General features: G+C 43.8%; 1 protein-coding gene across 3 annotated transcripts in view; it reads left to right on the top strand.

The window, feature by feature from the left end:
• The window catches only part of sntb2 (syntrophin, beta 2), a 70,213-nt gene extending 56,568 nt beyond the window's left edge, over positions 1–13,645 (top strand). For all 3 annotated transcript variants that reach the window (XM_060837890.1, XM_060837889.1, XM_060837888.1), the window contains exon 7: positions 9,031–13,645. In XM_060837890.1, coding sequence (XP_060693873.1) covers positions 9,031–9,123 — 93 coding nt within the window. In that variant the 3' untranslated portion in view covers positions 9,124–13,645. The remainder of the gene's footprint in view (positions 1–9,030) is intronic.
• Positions 13,646–19,059: the final 5,414 nt, after the last annotated feature.

The raw sequence follows: 19,059 nt of genomic DNA, 5'->3' as shown, positions 1-19,059 counted from the left end.
CATTTCAGGAATTGACCTTGTGAACCCACGCTGCACTCCCTCAATTGCCAGAATGTCTTTCCTCAAATTTGGAGACCAGAACTGCACACAGTACTCCAGGTGTGGTCTCACCAGGGCCCTGTACAGCTGCAGAAGAACCTCTTTGCTTCTATACTCAATCCCTCTTGTTATAAAGGCCAGAGTGCTATTAGCCTTCTTCACTACCTGCTGTACCTGCATGCTTACCTTCATTGACTGGTGTACAAGAATACCTAGATCTCGTTGTACTGCCCTTTTACCTAACTTGACTCCATTTAGGTAGTAATCTGCCTTTCTGTTCTTGCCACCAAAGTGGATAACCATACATTTATCCACATTAAACTGCATCTGCTATGCATCTGACCACCCACCTAACTTTCCAGGTCGCCCTGTAATCTCCTAATATCCTCCTCACATTTCACCCTGTCACCAAGTTTAGTATCATCAGCAAATTTGCTAATGTTATTGCTGATACCATCTTCTATATCATTAATATATATTGTAAAAAGCTGCGGTCCCAGTACTGATCCCTGCGGTACCCCACTGGTCACTGCCTGCCATTCCGAAATGGAGCCGTTTATCACTACTCTTTGTTTCCTATCAGCCAACCCATTTTCAGTCCAAGTTAGTACTTTGGCCCCAATACCATGCGCCCTAATTTTGCTCACTAACCTCCTATGTGGGACTTTATCAAAAGCTTTCTGAAAGTCCAGGTACACTACATCTACTGGATCTCCCTCGTCCATCTTCAGAGTTACATCCTCAAAAAATTCCAGAAAATCAGTCAAGCATGATTTCCCCTTCATAAATCCATGCTGACTCTGACCTATCCTGTTACTACTATCCAGATGTGTCTTAATTTCATTCTTTATAATAGACTCCAGCATCTTTCCACCACTGAGGTCAGACTGACTGGTCTATAATTTCCTGCTTTCTCTCTCCCACCTTTCTTAAAAAGTAGTATAATATTAGCCACCCTCCAATCCACAGGAACTGATCCCGAATCTATCGAACTCTAGAAAATAATCACCAACGTTTCCACAATTTCTTGAGCCACCTCCTTCAGTACCCTGGGATGTAGACCATCAGGCCCCGGATGTACATGGAATAGTGTAGCTTAGATGGGCTTCAGATTGGTATATCAGGTCGGCACAATATCGAGGGCCGAATGGCCTGTACTGCGCTGTTATGTTCTATGTTCAAAGAACAAGGGCAACAGATACATGAGGAAAGCAACACCTGCAAGTTTTGCTCAAGCCATTCACCATCCTGACTTGGAAATATACTGGTGTTCTTTAACTGTCACTGGGTCAAAATCCTGCAATTATCTCCCCTCAAAGGCATTGTGTCTGTACCTGCACCTCAAGCACAGCATTGGTTCAAGAACACAGATGACCAGCATTTTCCTTCACTGCATTCAAGGGAGAGCAGTAACTGCTGCCCTAGCCAGGAAAGGACATATCCTATGGGTGAGTTTTTTCCAAAAGGAAAGGTCATTTATGGAAAACTTTTATTGGCCAAAATCTCTGATTAGCAGGACCCTGATGCCTGCTGTGTGCAGATTCTTGGAGCAGCTGATTGAAGCCATGCAGCTTTGTGGCAGTAATATGGCAGATTTGTGCTGCAAAACTTGAAACACTCTTCATAAAGCTGTTCCAGGACAGCTACAACCCTGGCATCTACCTAACAATATGGCAAGTTGCCCTGGTTTGTCCTGTGAGGCAAAGCCATGGCAAATCCAAACCAAACAATTACTGTCCTATCAGTCAAGTCTTGGAAGAGGGTCAAGCCATCAAACCTAGCAGTAAATTAACTACTGAGGATCAGTTTGGTTTCTGCCAGGGCCACTCTGCTCTTGCAGCCTTGATTCAAACAAAAGAGCTGAATTTCAGAGGTGAGGTGAGACATCAAGGCTGAATTTGTCTGACTGTGGCATCGATCAGCCTGAGCAAATCTGAAGCCAGTGAAGTTGGGGTAAGCTTTCTTTAGGTTGGATCTTGCCTGCACAAAGGAAATGGTTGTTGTGCTGGAGGCCATTCATCTCAAATTCAATACATCTCTGCAGGCATTTCTCAGGGATGTCCTAGGCCCAACTATCTTAGCTGCTTCATCAGTGACTTTCCCTCTGTCATCAGGTCAGAGGTTGGGATGGTCACTGATTGCATAATGTTCACTATTTGTGAGTCTTCAGATATTGAACAGTTAATATCCAAATGCAGTGAGACCTGAACAATAGTCAGCTTTGGGCTGACAAATGGCAAGTAACATTCATTCCCCAAGTGCAGCAGTGACCATCTTCAGTAAGAAGCAATCTAATCCTAACATTCAAGGGCTTTCCCAAAACCGAATCTCCTTGTATTAACATTCTACAAGTCACAGTTGATCAGAAACAGGACTGTCTGTATAAACACAATGGGTACTCGAGCAGGTCAGAGGCCTGGAATCCTGGAGACACAGTGATTTACTCACCATAAAATTCCCAGTTTCTGCCCTGCTCTTCAGTGACAATATTCACAGGGCTGTCCCAGTTCAGTGGCAAAGCATGTTGATAGGTGTATTCAATGATGGCAATGCTATTGAATGTGAAGAAGTGACAGTCTCTTCATGAGATTGTTATTATCTGGCACTTTCCTGACTCTCTTTAGCCCCAGTATTAACTTGTGTGAAAATGTGCGTCTTGCTGGTAAAGCACATACAAAACAATTCAATTTCTCTGCAATTTTCTGGACTCTGCAAAACCTTTCCGTCAACCATAAAAAAAGTCAGGAAAGTGTTGGAATACTTCCCACTTCCCTGGATGGGTTCTGCTCAGTGTTCTCAAGCTTGACACCATTCAAGACAAAGCAGCCTATTTGATTAATATCACATCCACACACATTTACTCCCTCCACCAACGTCATGCAGTGGCAATAGTGTTCCATCTACAGCATTAGAAACGAACAGCAGCTGTTAGCTATTCAATATTACTGCATTCACCCAGAACCCCTTGATTCATTTTAAAATCTAAAAGTGTATTAATCTCTTTTTCAAATACTCTATGACCTGGCCTTCACAATCTTCCATGGGAAAGAATTCCAAACGTTGACCACCCTTTGAGTGAAGAAGTTTTTCCTCATTTCCGTGCTGAATGCCCTCTGTATCCTGAGACTGTGATCCTTGACTATGGACTCCCCAACCAGAGAAAATATCCTCCTTGCATCTAACCTGTTCAGACTAGTTCGAAGTTTGTTTCAATCCGACTCCCTCTCATTTTTCTAAACTCTAATACAAGCCCTGTTGAACCAATCTCTCCTCACGGGACAGTCGTGACACCCACAATGTCAGCCTCCACTGGACTCCTTCTATGACAAAATATCCTTTCTTAGGTAGAGACTACAAAACACTGCTCTAGGTGTGGTCTGACCAAGGCCCTGCATAACTGCAGAAAGACATCCCTTCCTCTGAACTCTCATCCTCTTGCAAAGAACAACAATATACCATTTGCCTTCCTATTACTTGCTGCACCTGACTGTATTTAATTTCATTGACTAGTGACCAACGGCATCCAGATGTAATGGTGCATTTACATTTCCCAGTATATCGCCAATTAAATAAGCTGCCGTTTTGTTTTTCACATCAATGTGTATACATTTAATCACATTGTATTGCATCTGCCATGTGTTTGTCCACATACAAGATGTGCTGTAGAAAGTTCACTAAGGCTTCCGAGCACCAACCAATCCTGCAATCGCTACCATCTTGAAGCTCAAAGAACGCAGACAGATGGGAACACCAGTGTCTGCAAGATTCTCTCCAAGCCAAACACTATCCTGACTTGAAAATATATTGCTATTCCTTCCAAAAGTTGGAAATTTTCCCTAACAGCATTGGGGATATCCTATACAAGTAGAACTGCAATGGTTCTAAAGGGTAGCTCCCCACCACCTTCTCAAGATTGAGTAAGGATGGGCAAGTAATGCTGGCATGAGCCAGTGACTCATGCACTAAAGATGGGAACTCTCGTGAAAGGTCAGTGGGTGTACGATATGGCCTAACCGGCTTGGAGGAACAATTGCCAATATAAACGGCCAGTGAAATTTGCCAGCTTGTGCACAGTTCTGAGGAGTTTCTGAAAATCTGTAGAGTTCAGTATGAGGGTTGATATTATCTTGGGTACAGTGATGAATTCTTATAAGGAACACTTGCTCATTGAGCTCAAGCAAACAGGTCATTATTAAATCATTATCATTGGAACAGATAAGTGGTGGAGCACTTTAGAGACTAAATGCAAATTGGCACCATGAACATAAGGTGGAATGTAAGGTGTGGTTTATCATGGAAAGAAAGATTGACCCACATGTCCCTCAGGCAACCGTAAAAGATCCAACTTCTCCTAGTGTATCTGTGCCATTACATCAGCAATCCCTGTGCTAATCGTTGTCATACTCTGGGTAAAGATGTTCCTCTGAATTCTTGAATGGATTGATTTATGTTTAATTTATGTTGATTGGGTGACACAGTAGTTCAAATTGCTACCAAATAGCACCAGATGACCCAGGATTGATTCCAACTTTGGGTTGCTATCTGTGTTGTGTTTTCAAATTCTCCCCGTGTCAGCATGGATTTCCTCCCACAGTCCAAAGACGTGCAGGTTCGGTGGATTAGCTATGGACATGATGGGATTATGGATATAGAGAGTGGGGGTGGGTCTGGGTTGGTGCTCTTTGGAGGGTTGATGGAGTGTCAATGGGCTAAATGGCCTCTTTCTGCACTGAAGGGATTCTGTGGCTTGCTGGTTCAGATCTGCTTCACATATGGAAGCTTGTTGTCTGTATTGACCTTACCAAGCTTTCTCATTGTTTTAAAGACTTGGATGTAGGTTTGCTTGCTGAGCTGGAAGGTTTGTTTTCAGATATTTCATCACCATACTAGGTAATATCTTCAGTGAGCCTCAGGATGAAGCACTGGCGGTGTAGCCCGCTTTCTATTTGTGTGTTTGGGCTTCCTTGGGTTGGTGATGTCATTTCCATCATTTTTATGGACATCTGCGGGAAGTGCACCCAACTTCAGCTCCTCAAAAAACAAGTTAGGGAACTGGAGCTGGATGAACTGCAGATCAGCAAGGAGGCTGAGGGAGAAATTGAGAGGATGTACAGGGAGGTGGTCACTCCTCAGACACGGGCTAAATAGATAGAGTAGGGATCCCTGTGGACGTCCCCCTCAGCAATAAGTATACTATTTTGGATACTGTTGGTGGGGATGGCCTACCAGGGGAAAGCCACAGTTGTCAGGTCTCTGGCACTGAGGCTCAGAAGTGAAGGAGGGAGAATAGAAAAGCGCTAGTGGTAGGGGACTCAATAGTTAGACAGATTGACAGGAGATTTGTGGTCAGGAACGGAATTCCCAGAAGGTATGTTGCCTCCCCCGTACCAGGATCCGGGATGTCGCCGATCGGGTTTACAGGATTCTGAAGGGGCAGAATGAGCAGCCAGAAATTGTGGTACATTTTGGCACCAATGATATAACTAGGAAAGGGATTGAGGATCTGAAAAGTGACTATAGAGAGCTAGGTTGGAAGCTGAAGAACAGGACGAGTAGAGTAGTGATCTCGGGTTTGCTACCAGTGCCACGAGATGGTGAGGTGAGGAACAGTCAGCGGGTGCAGCTTAACATGTGGCTGTGAGGCTGGTGCAGGAGGAAGGGTTTCAGATACATAGTCCATTGGGATACCTTCTGGGGAAGGTGGGACCCATACATGAAGGACGGGTTGCACCTGAACTGGAGGGGACCAAATGTCCTGGGTGGGAGATTTGCTCATGTGGTTCGGGAGGGTTTAAACTAGTTTGGCAGGAGTGTGGGAATCAGAGCTACATATCTGAGAGGGGGGTAGTTGTAGATGGGGCAGTGACAGATTCACTACATCCTATCAGGAAGACTTTCTGCGTGATGAAACAAAGGGATCAGTTAAAGTGTGTCTGTTTTAGTGCAAGGAATGTCAGAAATAAGAGTGATGAGCTTAGAGCATGGGTCAGTCCTTGGGACTTTGTCGTGGACAGAGGCAGGAAGGGTTGCTAAATGTTCCAGGGTTTAGAACGTTTAAAAAGGACAGGGAGGGTGGAAAAAGAGGAGGGGATGCAGCATTGTTAATCAGGGAGTGCATCACAGCTACAGAAACTAAGGTTGTTCAGGAAGGTTTGTCTACTGAGTCAGGATGGGTGGAAGTTAGGAACAGCAAGGGAATAGCCATCGCATTAGGGGTTTTCAACAGACCCCCTAATAGCAGTATGGAGATTGAAGAAGTCATAGGTGGTCATATTCTGGAAAAATGCAGATGTAGCAGGGTTGTTGTTTTGGGTGATTTCAACTTTCCCAATATCGACTGGAACCTCCTAAGTGCAGATGGTTCGGATGGAGCTGTTTTTGTCAGGTGTGTTCAGGAGGGTTTCCTTACTCAGTGTGTAGACAGACCAACAAGGGGAGAGGCCATTTTGGATTTGGTGCTCTGCAATGAGCCAGGACAGGTGTCAGATCTCACGGTGGGAGAACACTTTGGTGACAGTGACCACAACTGCCTCACATTTACCGTAGCCTTGGAGAGGGAAAGGAGCAGTTACCAAGGGAATATAGTTCCCTTTTCCCCAATTAAATATGACGCTATCAGACAGGAGTTGGGAAATACAGACTGGGAGCAATTGTTCCACAGAAAGGGCACAACAGACATGTGGAGACTATTTAAGGAGCAGTTGTTGCGAGTGATGCACAGACTTGTTCCTCTGTGACAGGCAAGAAGGGATAAGATTAAGGAGCCTTGGATTACGTGAACAGAGGAGCTTCTCATCAAAAGGAAGAAGGCAGCTTACATAAGGTGGAGGAAGCAAGGATCTAGCACAGCTTTAGAGGATTACAGGCTTGCTAGAAAGGAGCTCAGTAATGGACCGAGGAGAGCCAAGAGGGCACACAAAAAAGGTTTGGCAAGACTGATTAGGGAGAACCCAAAGGCATTTTACTCATATGTGAGGATTAAAAGAATGATCAGGGAGAAGGTAGGGCCAGTCGGGGATAGCGTGGGGAACTTGGGCATGGAGTCAGAGCAGATGGGGGAAGCCCTAAATGAGTTTTTTGTTTCTCTTTTCACTGAGAAAGGGGACCTTGTTATGAATGAGAACTTTGAGGAGCTGGGATACAGACTTGAACAGATCCAGATTGAGGAAGTTGATGTGCTGAAAATTTTGGCAAACATTAAGATTGATAAGTCCCTAGGGCCAGACCAGATTTATCCTAGGTTGCTCTGGGAAGCGAGAAAGGAGGTTGCTAAGCTGCTGGCGAAGATCTTTGCCTCCTCACTCTCCACGGGAGTAGTACCAGAGGATTGGCGGGCGGCGAATGTTGCTCTTTTCAAGAAGGGGAATAGGGAAATCCCTGGCAATTACAGACCAGTCAGTCTCACGTCTGTGGTCAGCAAGGTTTTGGAAAGATTTGAGGATAGGATTTATGACTAATTGGAAAAGCATAGCGTGATTAAAGGCAGTCGGCATGACTTTGTGAGGGGCAGGTCATGTCTCAGGAATCTTATTGAGTTCTTTGAGGAGGTGACAAGACCGGCCTGACGACGGTCGAGCAGTGGATATGGTGTATATGGACTTCAGCAAAGCATATTTGGTAGGGTTCCCCAAGGTAGGCTCATTCATAAAGTCAGGATTTATGGGATACAGGAAGATTTGGCTATCTGGATTCAGAATTGGCTGGCTGACAGAAGGCAGAGAGTGGTTTTAGATGGAAAGTATTCTGCCTGGAGGTTAGTGATGAGTGGGGTCCTGCAGGGCTCTGTTCTTAGGCCTCTGCTCTTTATAGGTTTTATAAATGACTTGGATGAGGGGGTTGAGGGGTGGGTTAGTAAATTTGCAGATGACACAAAGGTTGGAGGTGTCGTCGATAGTATAGAGGGCTACTGCAGGCTGCATAACGACATAGACAGGATGCAGAGCTGGGCTGAGAAATGGCAGATGGAGTTCAACCTGGATAAATGCTAAGTGATGTATTTTGGAAGGTCTAACTCGAATGCTGAATTTAGGATTAAAGACCGGATTCTTGGCAGTGTGGAGGAGCAGAGGGATCTGGGTGTGCAAGTACATAGATCCCTCAAAGTTGCCACCCAAGTGGATAGGGTTGTTATGAAAGCATATGGTGTTTTGGCTTTCATTAACAGGGGGATCGAGTTTAAGAGTCCTGAGGTTTTGCTGCAGCTCTTCAAGTCCCTGATAAGACCACACTTGGAATATTGTGTCCAGTTCTCATCACTATTGTAGGAAACATATGGAGGCTTTGGAGAGGGTGCAAAGAAGGTTTACCAAGATGCTGCCTGGACTGGAGAGCTTGTCTGACCAAGCTCGGACTTCTCTCTCTGGAGAGAAGGAGGAAGAGAAGTGACCTGATTGAGATATCCAAAGTAATGAGAGGCATGGATAGAGTCAATAGCCAGAGACATTTCCCCAGGGCAGGAGTGACTGGCACAAGGGGTCGTAGTTTTAAGATATTAGGAGGAAGGTTCTTTACGCAGAGAGTTGTGAATGCATGGAATGTGTTGCCAGCGGTGGTGGTGGAAGCAGAGTCATTAGGGACATTTAAGCGACTGCTGGACATGCACATGGGCAGCAGCGAGTTGAGAGGTGTGTAGATTAGGTTATTTTATTTTAGATTAGGACTAATCCTCGACACAGCATCGTGGGCCGAAGGTCCTGTTGTGTACATTTCTACGTTCTATGCAAAGTGAGAAAGGTGGAAGGAGGCTTAGATGCAGCATAAATGCCAGTATGGAATGATTGGGCTGAAATAGCTTGTACATGTTACACAGTTTTGTAATTGTATTGATCATTCTCCACCCTACTTTTCTTGCTTTCTTGTAGATTTCAGTCTTTGCTGTTTTTTGAAGATAGCTGCAAAAGTGTTGCTGGTCAAAGCACAGCAGGTTAGGCAGCATCTCAGGAATTTTTACTCGTTTTTTGAAGATATCCCACAATTTTCTATCTTTTCCAGCATCTGGATTTGCATTCGTGTCCGAAGCCTGCTGTCTTTGTTATACATTCATTTCTCTCAGCCAAAGTGACCCGGATGGGACTGCTAGTGTGAAGAATGAAGTGCCAGAAAAAATCTTTGGATTCATGCATTCATCAAAACCAAAGACCATTGCTGCATCTTGGAAAATGTAACCTGCAAAAGCAAAAAGATCAGGCCTGGTGGGAGGCCAGAGCTCTCGTTAGAATGGGAAGAATCTAATGTATGTTATTCAGCGTCACATTGTGGAGCAGAGATCTCCCAATATTGCTGTTTGTTGCCAAATGTGCCTTTTTATTATTCTGGAACTTCACAATTTTTTGATTGTTTTTATGTGAAGATAACAGTTTTAACTTTGGAGCATATAGTTTTGTAATTTGATTTAAAAGATCTTGGTAACAAATGATGCTAGCTGGTTCTGGTGTTATTCCTGTAATTGGTGTAATATCTTCCAATTCTGGGGCAGCATCCCCCCCACTTTTGCAGTTGGAACAGGAGGAATAAAATGAGCACAGTATTGTCACTTAAACCAGCAAACTAGGTAAGTGACCTGAAACTGTTCCTTTAATTATGTTATTCTAAAACTTTGTGCTAAAGTACTGTACATATCTATGCTTGCAGCAGGCCAGTGCCACTGGGAGGGAAGGTCTTTTGGATAATTCTTAAACTTTGATTCTTTAGCTTAGTTTCAGCATGCTGCAAATGTTGTTTAGCAGCTTCAGGACCCAGTTGTTATGAAATCTAGATGTAATGTGAACTGGTTGGTCAGCTGACTGAGAGGACATAAACATCCAAATGAACTTTGTTTTTATCTACACATTGAGTAAAACAGTGAAATTACTCAGGCAGCCTTGAGCCTCCATGTGGTCCTCAGTGTTTCCTTACATTTCCATCCATAGAACTGTGAAGGGCTTATGCTCGAAACGTCGAATTCTCTATTCCTGAGATGCTGCCTAACCTGCTGTGCTTTGACCAGCAACACATTTGCAGCTGTGATCTCCAGCATCTGCAGACCTCATTTTTTACTCTCTGTACTGCCACACTGTAGAAGGCATGGTCTCATCAGTCCGCTGCCCAATTTTGGCCATTGAAAATGAATATCATGGGAGAGACATGAAACCAGTTGTGCAGGCTGTTCTGCCCACTGGGTTGGACGAGAAAGCCTTACACCCATTTTAAAAAAAAAAAGACCCACATCTGCAACACTATTAATATCTTCTACAAACTTCCCCTCCTTTTCTGACTACAATCTCTGCCTGTGACAAGCTCTTTGCCATGGTGTGGATGGCCAGTAGCTGCTTTTCCACAATACCAAATATTGATGGGTCAAAGATGTAAATAGTATCTATGATATAATGGTAACCCTCCCCACCTAGTGGGCGGCACGGTGGCTCAGTGGTTAGCACTGCTGCCTCACAGTGCCAGAGACCTGAGTTCAATTCCAGCCTCAGGCAACTGTCTGTGTGGAGTTAGCACATTCTCCCCTTGTCTGCATGGGTTTCTTCTGGGTGCTCTGGTTTCCTCCCACACTGCAAAGATGTGCAGATTAGGTGAATTGGCCATGCTAAATTGCCCATAGTGTTAGGTGCATTAGTCAGGGATACATATAGGGTAGGGGAATGGGTCTGGGTGGGTTACTCTTCAGAAGGTTGGTGTGGACTTGTTGGGCCAAAGGGCCTGTTTCCATACCGAAGGGAATCTAATCATTCTTCCTGTGTCTGCTCCAATTTTCTCCCACAGTCCAACAACGTGCATGTTGGGTGAATTGGCCATGCTAAATTGCCCATAGTGTTCACAGGTGTGCAGGCTCATGGATAAGCCATGGGAAATGTGGAGTTACAGGGATAAAGTAGCAGGGTGGATCTGGCTGCGATGCTCTTCAGAGGTCGATGTGGACCTGATTGTCCGAATGGCCAGTTTTCACACTGTAGAGATTCTATTCTATGAATGTGAAATAGTTCTGTGCTTGAGGCTGTCTGTAAGCGAGGACTGTTTATAATTGAGGGACATTGAATCTGTGTACAATGTCTTGGCCCAGTGGAAGAAGAGCCTGGTGCTGTGTCACTGAATGTATTGGAATGAAACTTTTGAATCCTGCTGTATGCTTTCAGATATATTTGTGCTTTTTATAAATAGCACTGCAGAATCAAGATTAAATGGACTGAATGGTTGAGTTCTGTAATCTAAAGGTTCTATTTCTAAAGGAAGAATTTTGAATCCAATCTTGAGCTCATATTACTCAGTTTTTTTTAACTGAAACTAAATGGCAAGTTATGCTGACTACTGGAGACTTAAGGGTTGTACATTCTGTACATAATGCTGGATCCTAAGAAATTGCATCCATACTTGGTTTTCTGACCATTTTTTAAGCCATTTTGTAGAATATGCAAGTCTGCAGGTTTAGCAATTCAGCTACAATTCAAGTTCTTAAATCCTGACTGTGCACCATAAGACATAGAAGCAGAAATTAGGCCAATCAGTCCAGCAAGTCTGCTCTGCCATTCAACCATGGCTGATAGGTTTCTCCACCTCAATTTCCTGCTTTCTCCCGGTATCCTTTGATCCCTTTGGCAATCAAGAACTTATCTATCTATCTATCTTTTTTTAAATATGTTCAATGACCTGGCCTCCCCAGCCTTTTGTGACAATGAATTCCACAGATTCAACACTTTCTAGCTGAAGAAGTTTCTCCTTATCCATTCTAAAGGGTCTTCCCTTTACTCTAAGGCTGTGCCCTCAGGTCCTCTTCTCTCCTGTCAATGGAAGGATCTTCCCAATGTCCACTCTGTCCAGGCCATTCCGTATTCAGTTAGTTTCAATCAGATTCCCGTTCCCCTTTCCCTTCCCAATCCATCTAAACAGTATTCAGTATCGTCTGAGTCCTCAAACGTTCCTTATATGTTAAGCAACTCAATTACCATCCAGTATTACAGTAAAGGCCATGGGAGCCTGAAGACAGGTTGGGTGTTCTCTTTGGACAATGGGATAGAACCCAAGGATGGGTAGGGAGAGGGTGGGAGAGTACATATCTATGGAATTGCTTGAGGATCTTTTAACAAAGTCATTTGATTCTGTAAGAAAGACCAGTTTTGCCATTTTACTTGCAAAATTGAACTTGAAGAATATTTACCCTGACTGATCTCTCCATATTTTTGGATTCAGTGGACTGGGAGTATGAATGAGTCACATTCAAGTTGCATACTTTCTCTTGCATGTTACGCTATGTCCAATGCACATGAGTAGTTTTTAAAGTCTAGTTTACATACTTAATGGGGAAAATCTATTTTAGATTTGCTGCTTGATTGCACTAAGCGTTTACCCTGATTTTTGTTCATTTTAAATTTGCAGTATTCTTAGTAGAATTGGAAGAAAACATAGGGTCTGATCTTTCATTGAAAAAATAAGCCTAATATTGAATGTAAATTCCAACCTGTTCCCAGGTAGAAGCCTCCAGATCGCATCCTCAATCTAGCACCTTCCAGTACAAGGGCTGATTTGTATCATGGTTAACACTACAAAAACACTGCACTTTACACATCTCCTGATCTGCAACTCATGCTCAAACTGTTCATTACTGTCATTGAACAATTTGATTTCTTCTTGTCCAATCACCTGTTGCTTAGGTAACTAAACTAAAAGCTCAGTGGCAAAACTAAGTAGCTGAAAATGTGTTACTGGAAAAGCGTAGCAGGTCAGGCAGCATCCAAGGAGCAGGAGAATCGACGTTTCGGGTATGAGCCCTTCTTCAGGAATGATCTGCGCTTTCCCAGCAACACATTTTCAGCTCTGATCTCCAGCATCTGCAGTCCTCACTTTCTCCTGGCAAAACTAAGTAGATCTGGCAACTTCTATGAAGAAAGAAACAGTTAACAAAAATTCTGAAGAGTCATTTTGGACTCAACGTTAACTGTTTTCCTGCAGAAGCTGCCAGGGTTGTTTTTCCTACTATTTTCTTCTTTCTCATCAATATTTGCAGCATCTGCAATATTTTGCTTTTATTACTCAGGTAACTAACCCAGCCTCACTTGTACTGTTTGCTGTAGAAATTGAGCTCAAGCCAATAGATTTGCAAAATAGCAATTTTCAGTTGAGAGCGTAAACTACTACTTTGAAATGTGTTCATTGTAAATGAATATATCAGCAAGCGTACATTGCTGAATGGATAAAGACAACCAGATCCCTGTGCGCTGGCAAAGTAATAACTGTCCCAATTTGCAGCTAAACAGCACCTATAAGGGAGCCAAAGCATTTCAAAAACATGTCTGGTTAGAGAGCTCGAAATTGAACAGTAGCCCTGGGAAAAGGTTGCTTTGTCCTAACACTGTGTTTAGTCAGGTCTGTTTGATTAAAAGCCTTCATATTTAATAGAGACGTAATCAACTCCTGAGCATTGAGGTACATTCTCTTAATTGCCAGTTAAGTTCTATTTTTGTAATTGATTGCTAGCAATTCCCTTTAATCATTGAAATACCAAAGTAAATGGGTGTGAAACTCCACTGGGGCAAGCTCTCCTTGGGCATTCACCTACTTGTATTATAGACAAAGGATTGTATCTATACTGGATCTGCAGTGGCAATTCTGTGTACATGTGTAAGAATAAAATGATTCATTTTACTTTGTGCTGTATTCGTGATTTTTACAAATTTTGGGTATGATGAGAGTCTCAGTAGATGGGGAAAGGAATGGTAAGACTTTGCCCATTACTTTTCATGGGAAGTTGGCGTCACTGGCAAGACCAGAAATGTCTCTTCATAACTGACCTTAAGGTAGCAGTGTGATGCTGCCTTGAACCACTCTGGTCAGCATGGTGTAAGTGCATCCCAATGTGTTGTCGAGAGTTCCATGATTTTAACTTGCAACAATGATGAATTTCATTATAATTCCCTGTCAGGTTGGTGTGTGGTTTGGAGGAGTTCCTGCAGTTGATGGTGTTCCCATGCATCTGTTGCTTTTGTCCTTTACCTGCTAGGGGTTGTAGTTTTGAAGGTATTGTAGAAGGAGCCTTGCTGTGCTCTTCTGTGTTACGCAGTTGCAGCCACTGTGCACCAGCAGGGGTGAATTTTGAATGTGGTGGATATAATGCCAATCGAAGAGGCTGTTTTGGTGCAAAGGACACTGAGCCTCTTGAGTGTTATTCAAGCTGGAGATGCACTCATCCAAGTAAGTGGAAAGTAACTTTAATTTTCCAAATGTTTATAATCTTGTAGGTGTTGGAGTAGCTTTGGGGAGTCAGAAGATGAGTTATTTGCCACAAAATTGACTGTCTCTGACCTCATGTAGTGTAATGTGTCATGGCTGAATGAATCAATTTTTGCTAATTGATAGTCCCATGGATATGGATTGATGGAACAGTCAGTGATTGAGAAGCCATGAAAAAAAATCTTGGATGAGCACTAGAAATGTCACAATATTCAGGGCATTGGATCAAGTACAAGAAAGGGAGATTAGTGAAGGTAGTTTAACACAACAGTTTAGGATGAATGCCCCTTCGCCACACCCCCCAAAATTTCAGATGAATGGTCTCTTCTGTACTATATGTCTCTATTAAATGTCAAAATGAAGTGATCAGCTGTTTGTAATTCACATTGAAAGGGCAAAGAGCGTTCTGTTTCAGAGGGGATGAGTAATAAGTATGTAACAGTGATTCCATTTGGGAGGAATGCAAGTTTGATGGAGCCAAAGTGAGGGGGATCTGTTGAGTTAGACAAGGCATTACACCTATTCAATAGACAATAGGTGCAGGAGTAGACCATTCTGCCTTTCGAGCCTGCACCACCATTCAATATGATCATGGCTGATCATTCTCAATCAGTTTCTGTGCAGAGGAGATGACCTGGGGGGTGCAGTGAGAGAGGGACTCACTGAAATCCTTGTAGAGGGAGGAAGAAGGGCTGATGAAGGGCTTATGCTTGAAACATCGAATTCTCTATTCCTGAGATGCTGCCTGGCCTGCTGTGCTTTGACCAGCAACACATTTTCAGCTGTGATCTCCAGCATCTGCAGACCTCATTTTTTACTCGAAGATTTTAACCTACTGCGAATCCTCTTACAAGGATGCCTTCCTTGAAGAAGCTCTCTTCCTCCCTCTACAAGGATTTCAGTGAGTCCCTCTCTCACTGCACCCCCCCAGGTCATCTCCTCTGCACAGAAACTCTTCAGCCACGTTCTCAAATTCCTGATGAAGGGCTTATGCTTGAAACGTCGAATTCTCTATTCCTGAGATGCTGCCTGGCTTGCTGTGCTTTGACCAGCAACACATTTGCAGCATCCTTAATCAGTATCCTGTTCCTGCCTTATCTCCATAACCCTTGATTCCACAATCCTAGAGAGCTCTCTCCAACTCTTTCTTAAATGAATCCAGAGACTGGGCCTCCAGTGCCCTCTGGGCCAGAGCATTTCACACAGCCACCACTCTCTGGGTGAAGAAGTTTCTCCTCATCTCTGTCCTAAATGGTCTACCTGCCTTATTTAACAGGTAGGAGTAGGCCATTCAGTTATTGTTCTACATCATAATCTCAGTACTATAATCCTCTCCTTTTCTCTGGTTGTCACCTTGCTGTGGTGAAGAGACTTGAGTATTCTGTCATCGTGAATTCTCATGGTAGCCCCAACCATGATAAGGTCAGAGGGAGGGACCAGCCAGTTGCATTGGTGGATGGAGGCTGTAACAGTGACCGATCCCCAGTCATCAAAGTTTCTTTGCACTGGAACTGGATCCACTTTCTATCAAGGAGAGTGTGCCATAGCACTCCCACATTTAAAGATGTCCCAGATATGGTGTCTACTTAGAGAAAAACAACCCATGATCAGTGACTTGGAATTTTCTAGTTGAACAATTGTACTCACTAGCAAGTGATTGCCACCGATGACAGCTGTCTCCCTATACCTCTGACACCTTTGCCTCAAGAAATCTACTCCATTTTAAAACCTATTCAGTGATTTGCTCTCCACAGCCTTCTGTGGTAGAGAATTCCATAGGTTCACCACTCTGTGATGAAATTTCTTCTCATATCTCTCCTAAGTAGCTTACCCTAAAGTTTGAGACAGCAGCCCTTGTTATTGACTCTTCCCTGGCCAGGGAAACAGTATACCTGCATTCAGTTAGTCTAGGATAGGGCATATCCAGAGATAGCGATTAAGGTGTTTGGGGCATTGTTTCTAAGATGTGATTCCATGAGGATGACTAGGGAATCGAATCTAATAGGGGCAGCTCAGTGGTTAGCACTGCTACCTCACAGTGCCAGAGACCAGGGTTCAATTCCTGCCTCAGGCAACTGTCTGTGTGGAGTTTGCGCATTCTCCCCATGTGTGCGTGGATTTCCTCCGGGTGCTCCCGTTTCCTCCCACAGTCCAAAAATGTGCAGGTCAGGTGAATTGGCCATGCTAAATTGCCCACAGTGTTAGGTGCATTAGTCAGAGGGAAATGGGTCTGGGTGGGTTACTCTTTGGAGGGTCGGTGTGGACTTGTTGGGCCGAAGGGCCTGTTTCCACACTGTAGGGAATCTAATCTAATCGTGTTAGGATGAACACTTAGTATCATAATATTGAAGACGATGCACTTAGTGTGGGAAAGATACTAGTGTACTTTTGGTGGTATAGACCTGATGGGCTGTTGGCCCTGTTCTGTACTGTATAATTCTGTGATGTTGCTTGACTAGTCAGTGAGACAACTCTCCCAGTTTTGGCTCTTGCTCCCAGATGTTAGGAAAATAATTGAATGATTAGTAAACGCAAACCTGTCAACGTGTTTCCACTGTCTAAGTCAGCGCAGGTGCTCTATTTAGATTTTGTAGCAATTTGATAGTGTCTTTCTAGACCATTTTGGAGGCCAGTTGTAAGTCAAGTACCTAGTTGTGGGTCTGGATGCATGTGGGCTTGGCAGTGGTTAACCGGATGGTTTCACTGAAACAAGATTTTGAAGGGATTGACAGGGTAAGTACTGGCAGGATATTTTCTGTCATGAGGGATTTAGAATTAGCTGCAGTTTAAAATTGAGAAATATAACATTTAAGATGCAGATGATGAGAAATTTACTCAGCCATTAGTCTTTGGAATTCTCTTCCCAGAAAGCAGTGGAAGATGTATCATAAGTCTAACACAGCCTTGAATAGATTATTTTATTGATGAGGCATTCAAGGCTTATGTGGGATGGACAGAGAGTCTAGAACTAGAGGGTTTAGGGTGAGAGGGGAAAGATATAAAAGAAACCTAAAGGACAACTTTTTCACGCAGAGAGTGGTAAATGTCTGGAATGAACTGCCAGAGGAAGTGGTGGAGGCTGGTACAATTGCAACATTTAAAAGGCATCTGGATGGGTATATGAATAGGAAGGGTTTGGAGGGATATGGGCCAGGTGCTGGCAGATGGACCTAGATTGGGTTGGGATATCTGGTCGGCATGGATGAATTGGACCGAAGGGTCTGTTTCCATGCTGTACATCTCTATGACTCTATGACAGGTGAGGTTAAGACCTAACCAGATCAGCCATGATCTTGAATGGTACAGGAGATTCAATGGGCCAAATAACATACTCCTAAATCTTAGGATCTTGTGACCAACTCTTGCACATTATGATCTTGTATAAAGTTATAACTGATTCTTTATGATGTACAATATAATGAGGGACTTGGATGCCGTGGACAAGGAAGACCTACTTCCCTTACTGAAGAGGTGAAATACCAAGGGCAGACAATATAAAAATTGTGGGTGGTAAATAGTGAGGATAGCCATAGATTACAAGAGAATATAGACAGGCTGGACAGATGGGTTGAATAGTGGCTGATGGAAGTCAATTGGGATAAATGTCAAGTAATGCACTGGAGCAGGACAAACAAGGCAAGAGAAGACATAATCAACTGTAGAATGCTGGGAAGTACCTAGCACTAGTCTCTGCAGTATCCCAATAAGCACTTCCTGCCAATTGGAAAAAGACCCATTTATTCCTAGTCTTTGTTTTCTATCTGCTAATCAGTTTTCTGTCCCTCTCAGAAGACACCCAATCACATGAGCTTTAATTTTACACATTGATCCCTTACGTGGGATCTTGTCAAAAGCCTTCTGGAATGGTGGACAGTGTGGAAGAATGTTGCAGGTTGCAGGGAGACTTGGATAAACTGTAGAACCGGGCTGAGAGGAGGCAAATGGAGTTCAATGCAGATAAATGTGAGGTGATTCACTTTGGGAAGAATAACAGGAAAGCAGAATACTGGGTCAATGGAAATATTCTTGGTAGTGTGGATGTGCAGAGGGATCTTGGTGTCCATGTACATAAGATCCCTAAAAGTTGACACCCAGATTGCTAGTGCTGTCAAGAAGGCATACAGTGTGTTAGGTTTTATTGATAGAGGGATTGAGTTCCGGAGCCGCAATATCATGCTGCAACTACACAAAACGCTGGTGCGGCCTCATTTGGAGTGTTGTGTGCAGTTCTGGTCGCCCCATTACAGGAAGGATGTGGGAGCATTGGAAAAGGTGCAGAGGAGATTTACCAGGATGTTGCCTGATCTGGAGGGAAGGTCTTTTGAAGAAAGGCTGAGAGACTTGGGTCTGTTCTCATTGGAGAGAAGAAGGCTAAGAGGGGATTTGATGGAGACTTACAAGATGATCAGAGGATTAGATAGGGTAGACAGTGTCTTTTGCAGGCTAAGATAAAAGGTAGGGAGGAGGGACTTGGGGAAGGGGCATTGGAAATGCGATAAGCGGAAGGAGGTTAAGCTGAGGGTGATAGGCCGGAGTGAGGATGGGGACAGAGAGGTCAGAAAGAAGATTGCAGGTCAGGAAGGTGGTGCTGAGTTCGAGGGTTGGGACTGAGACACGGTGGGGGGGGAGGGGAAATGAGGAAACTGGAGAAATCTCTGAGTTCATCCCTTGTGGTTGGAGGGTTCCTAGGTGGAAGATGAGACGCTTTTCCTACCAGCACCTGGCCCATATTCATTCAAATCCTTCCTGTTCATACACCCATGCCTTTTAAATGTTGCAACTGTACTAGCCTCCACCACTTCCTCTGGCAGC

The sequence above is a fragment of the Hemiscyllium ocellatum genome, chromosome 17 (assembly GCF_020745735.1).
Source record: "Hemiscyllium ocellatum isolate sHemOce1 chromosome 17, sHemOce1.pat.X.cur, whole genome shotgun sequence".
NCBI lineage: Eukaryota > Metazoa > Chordata > Chondrichthyes > Orectolobiformes > Hemiscylliidae > Hemiscyllium > Hemiscyllium ocellatum.
This window is presented reverse-complemented; position numbering and strand designations above follow the sequence as displayed.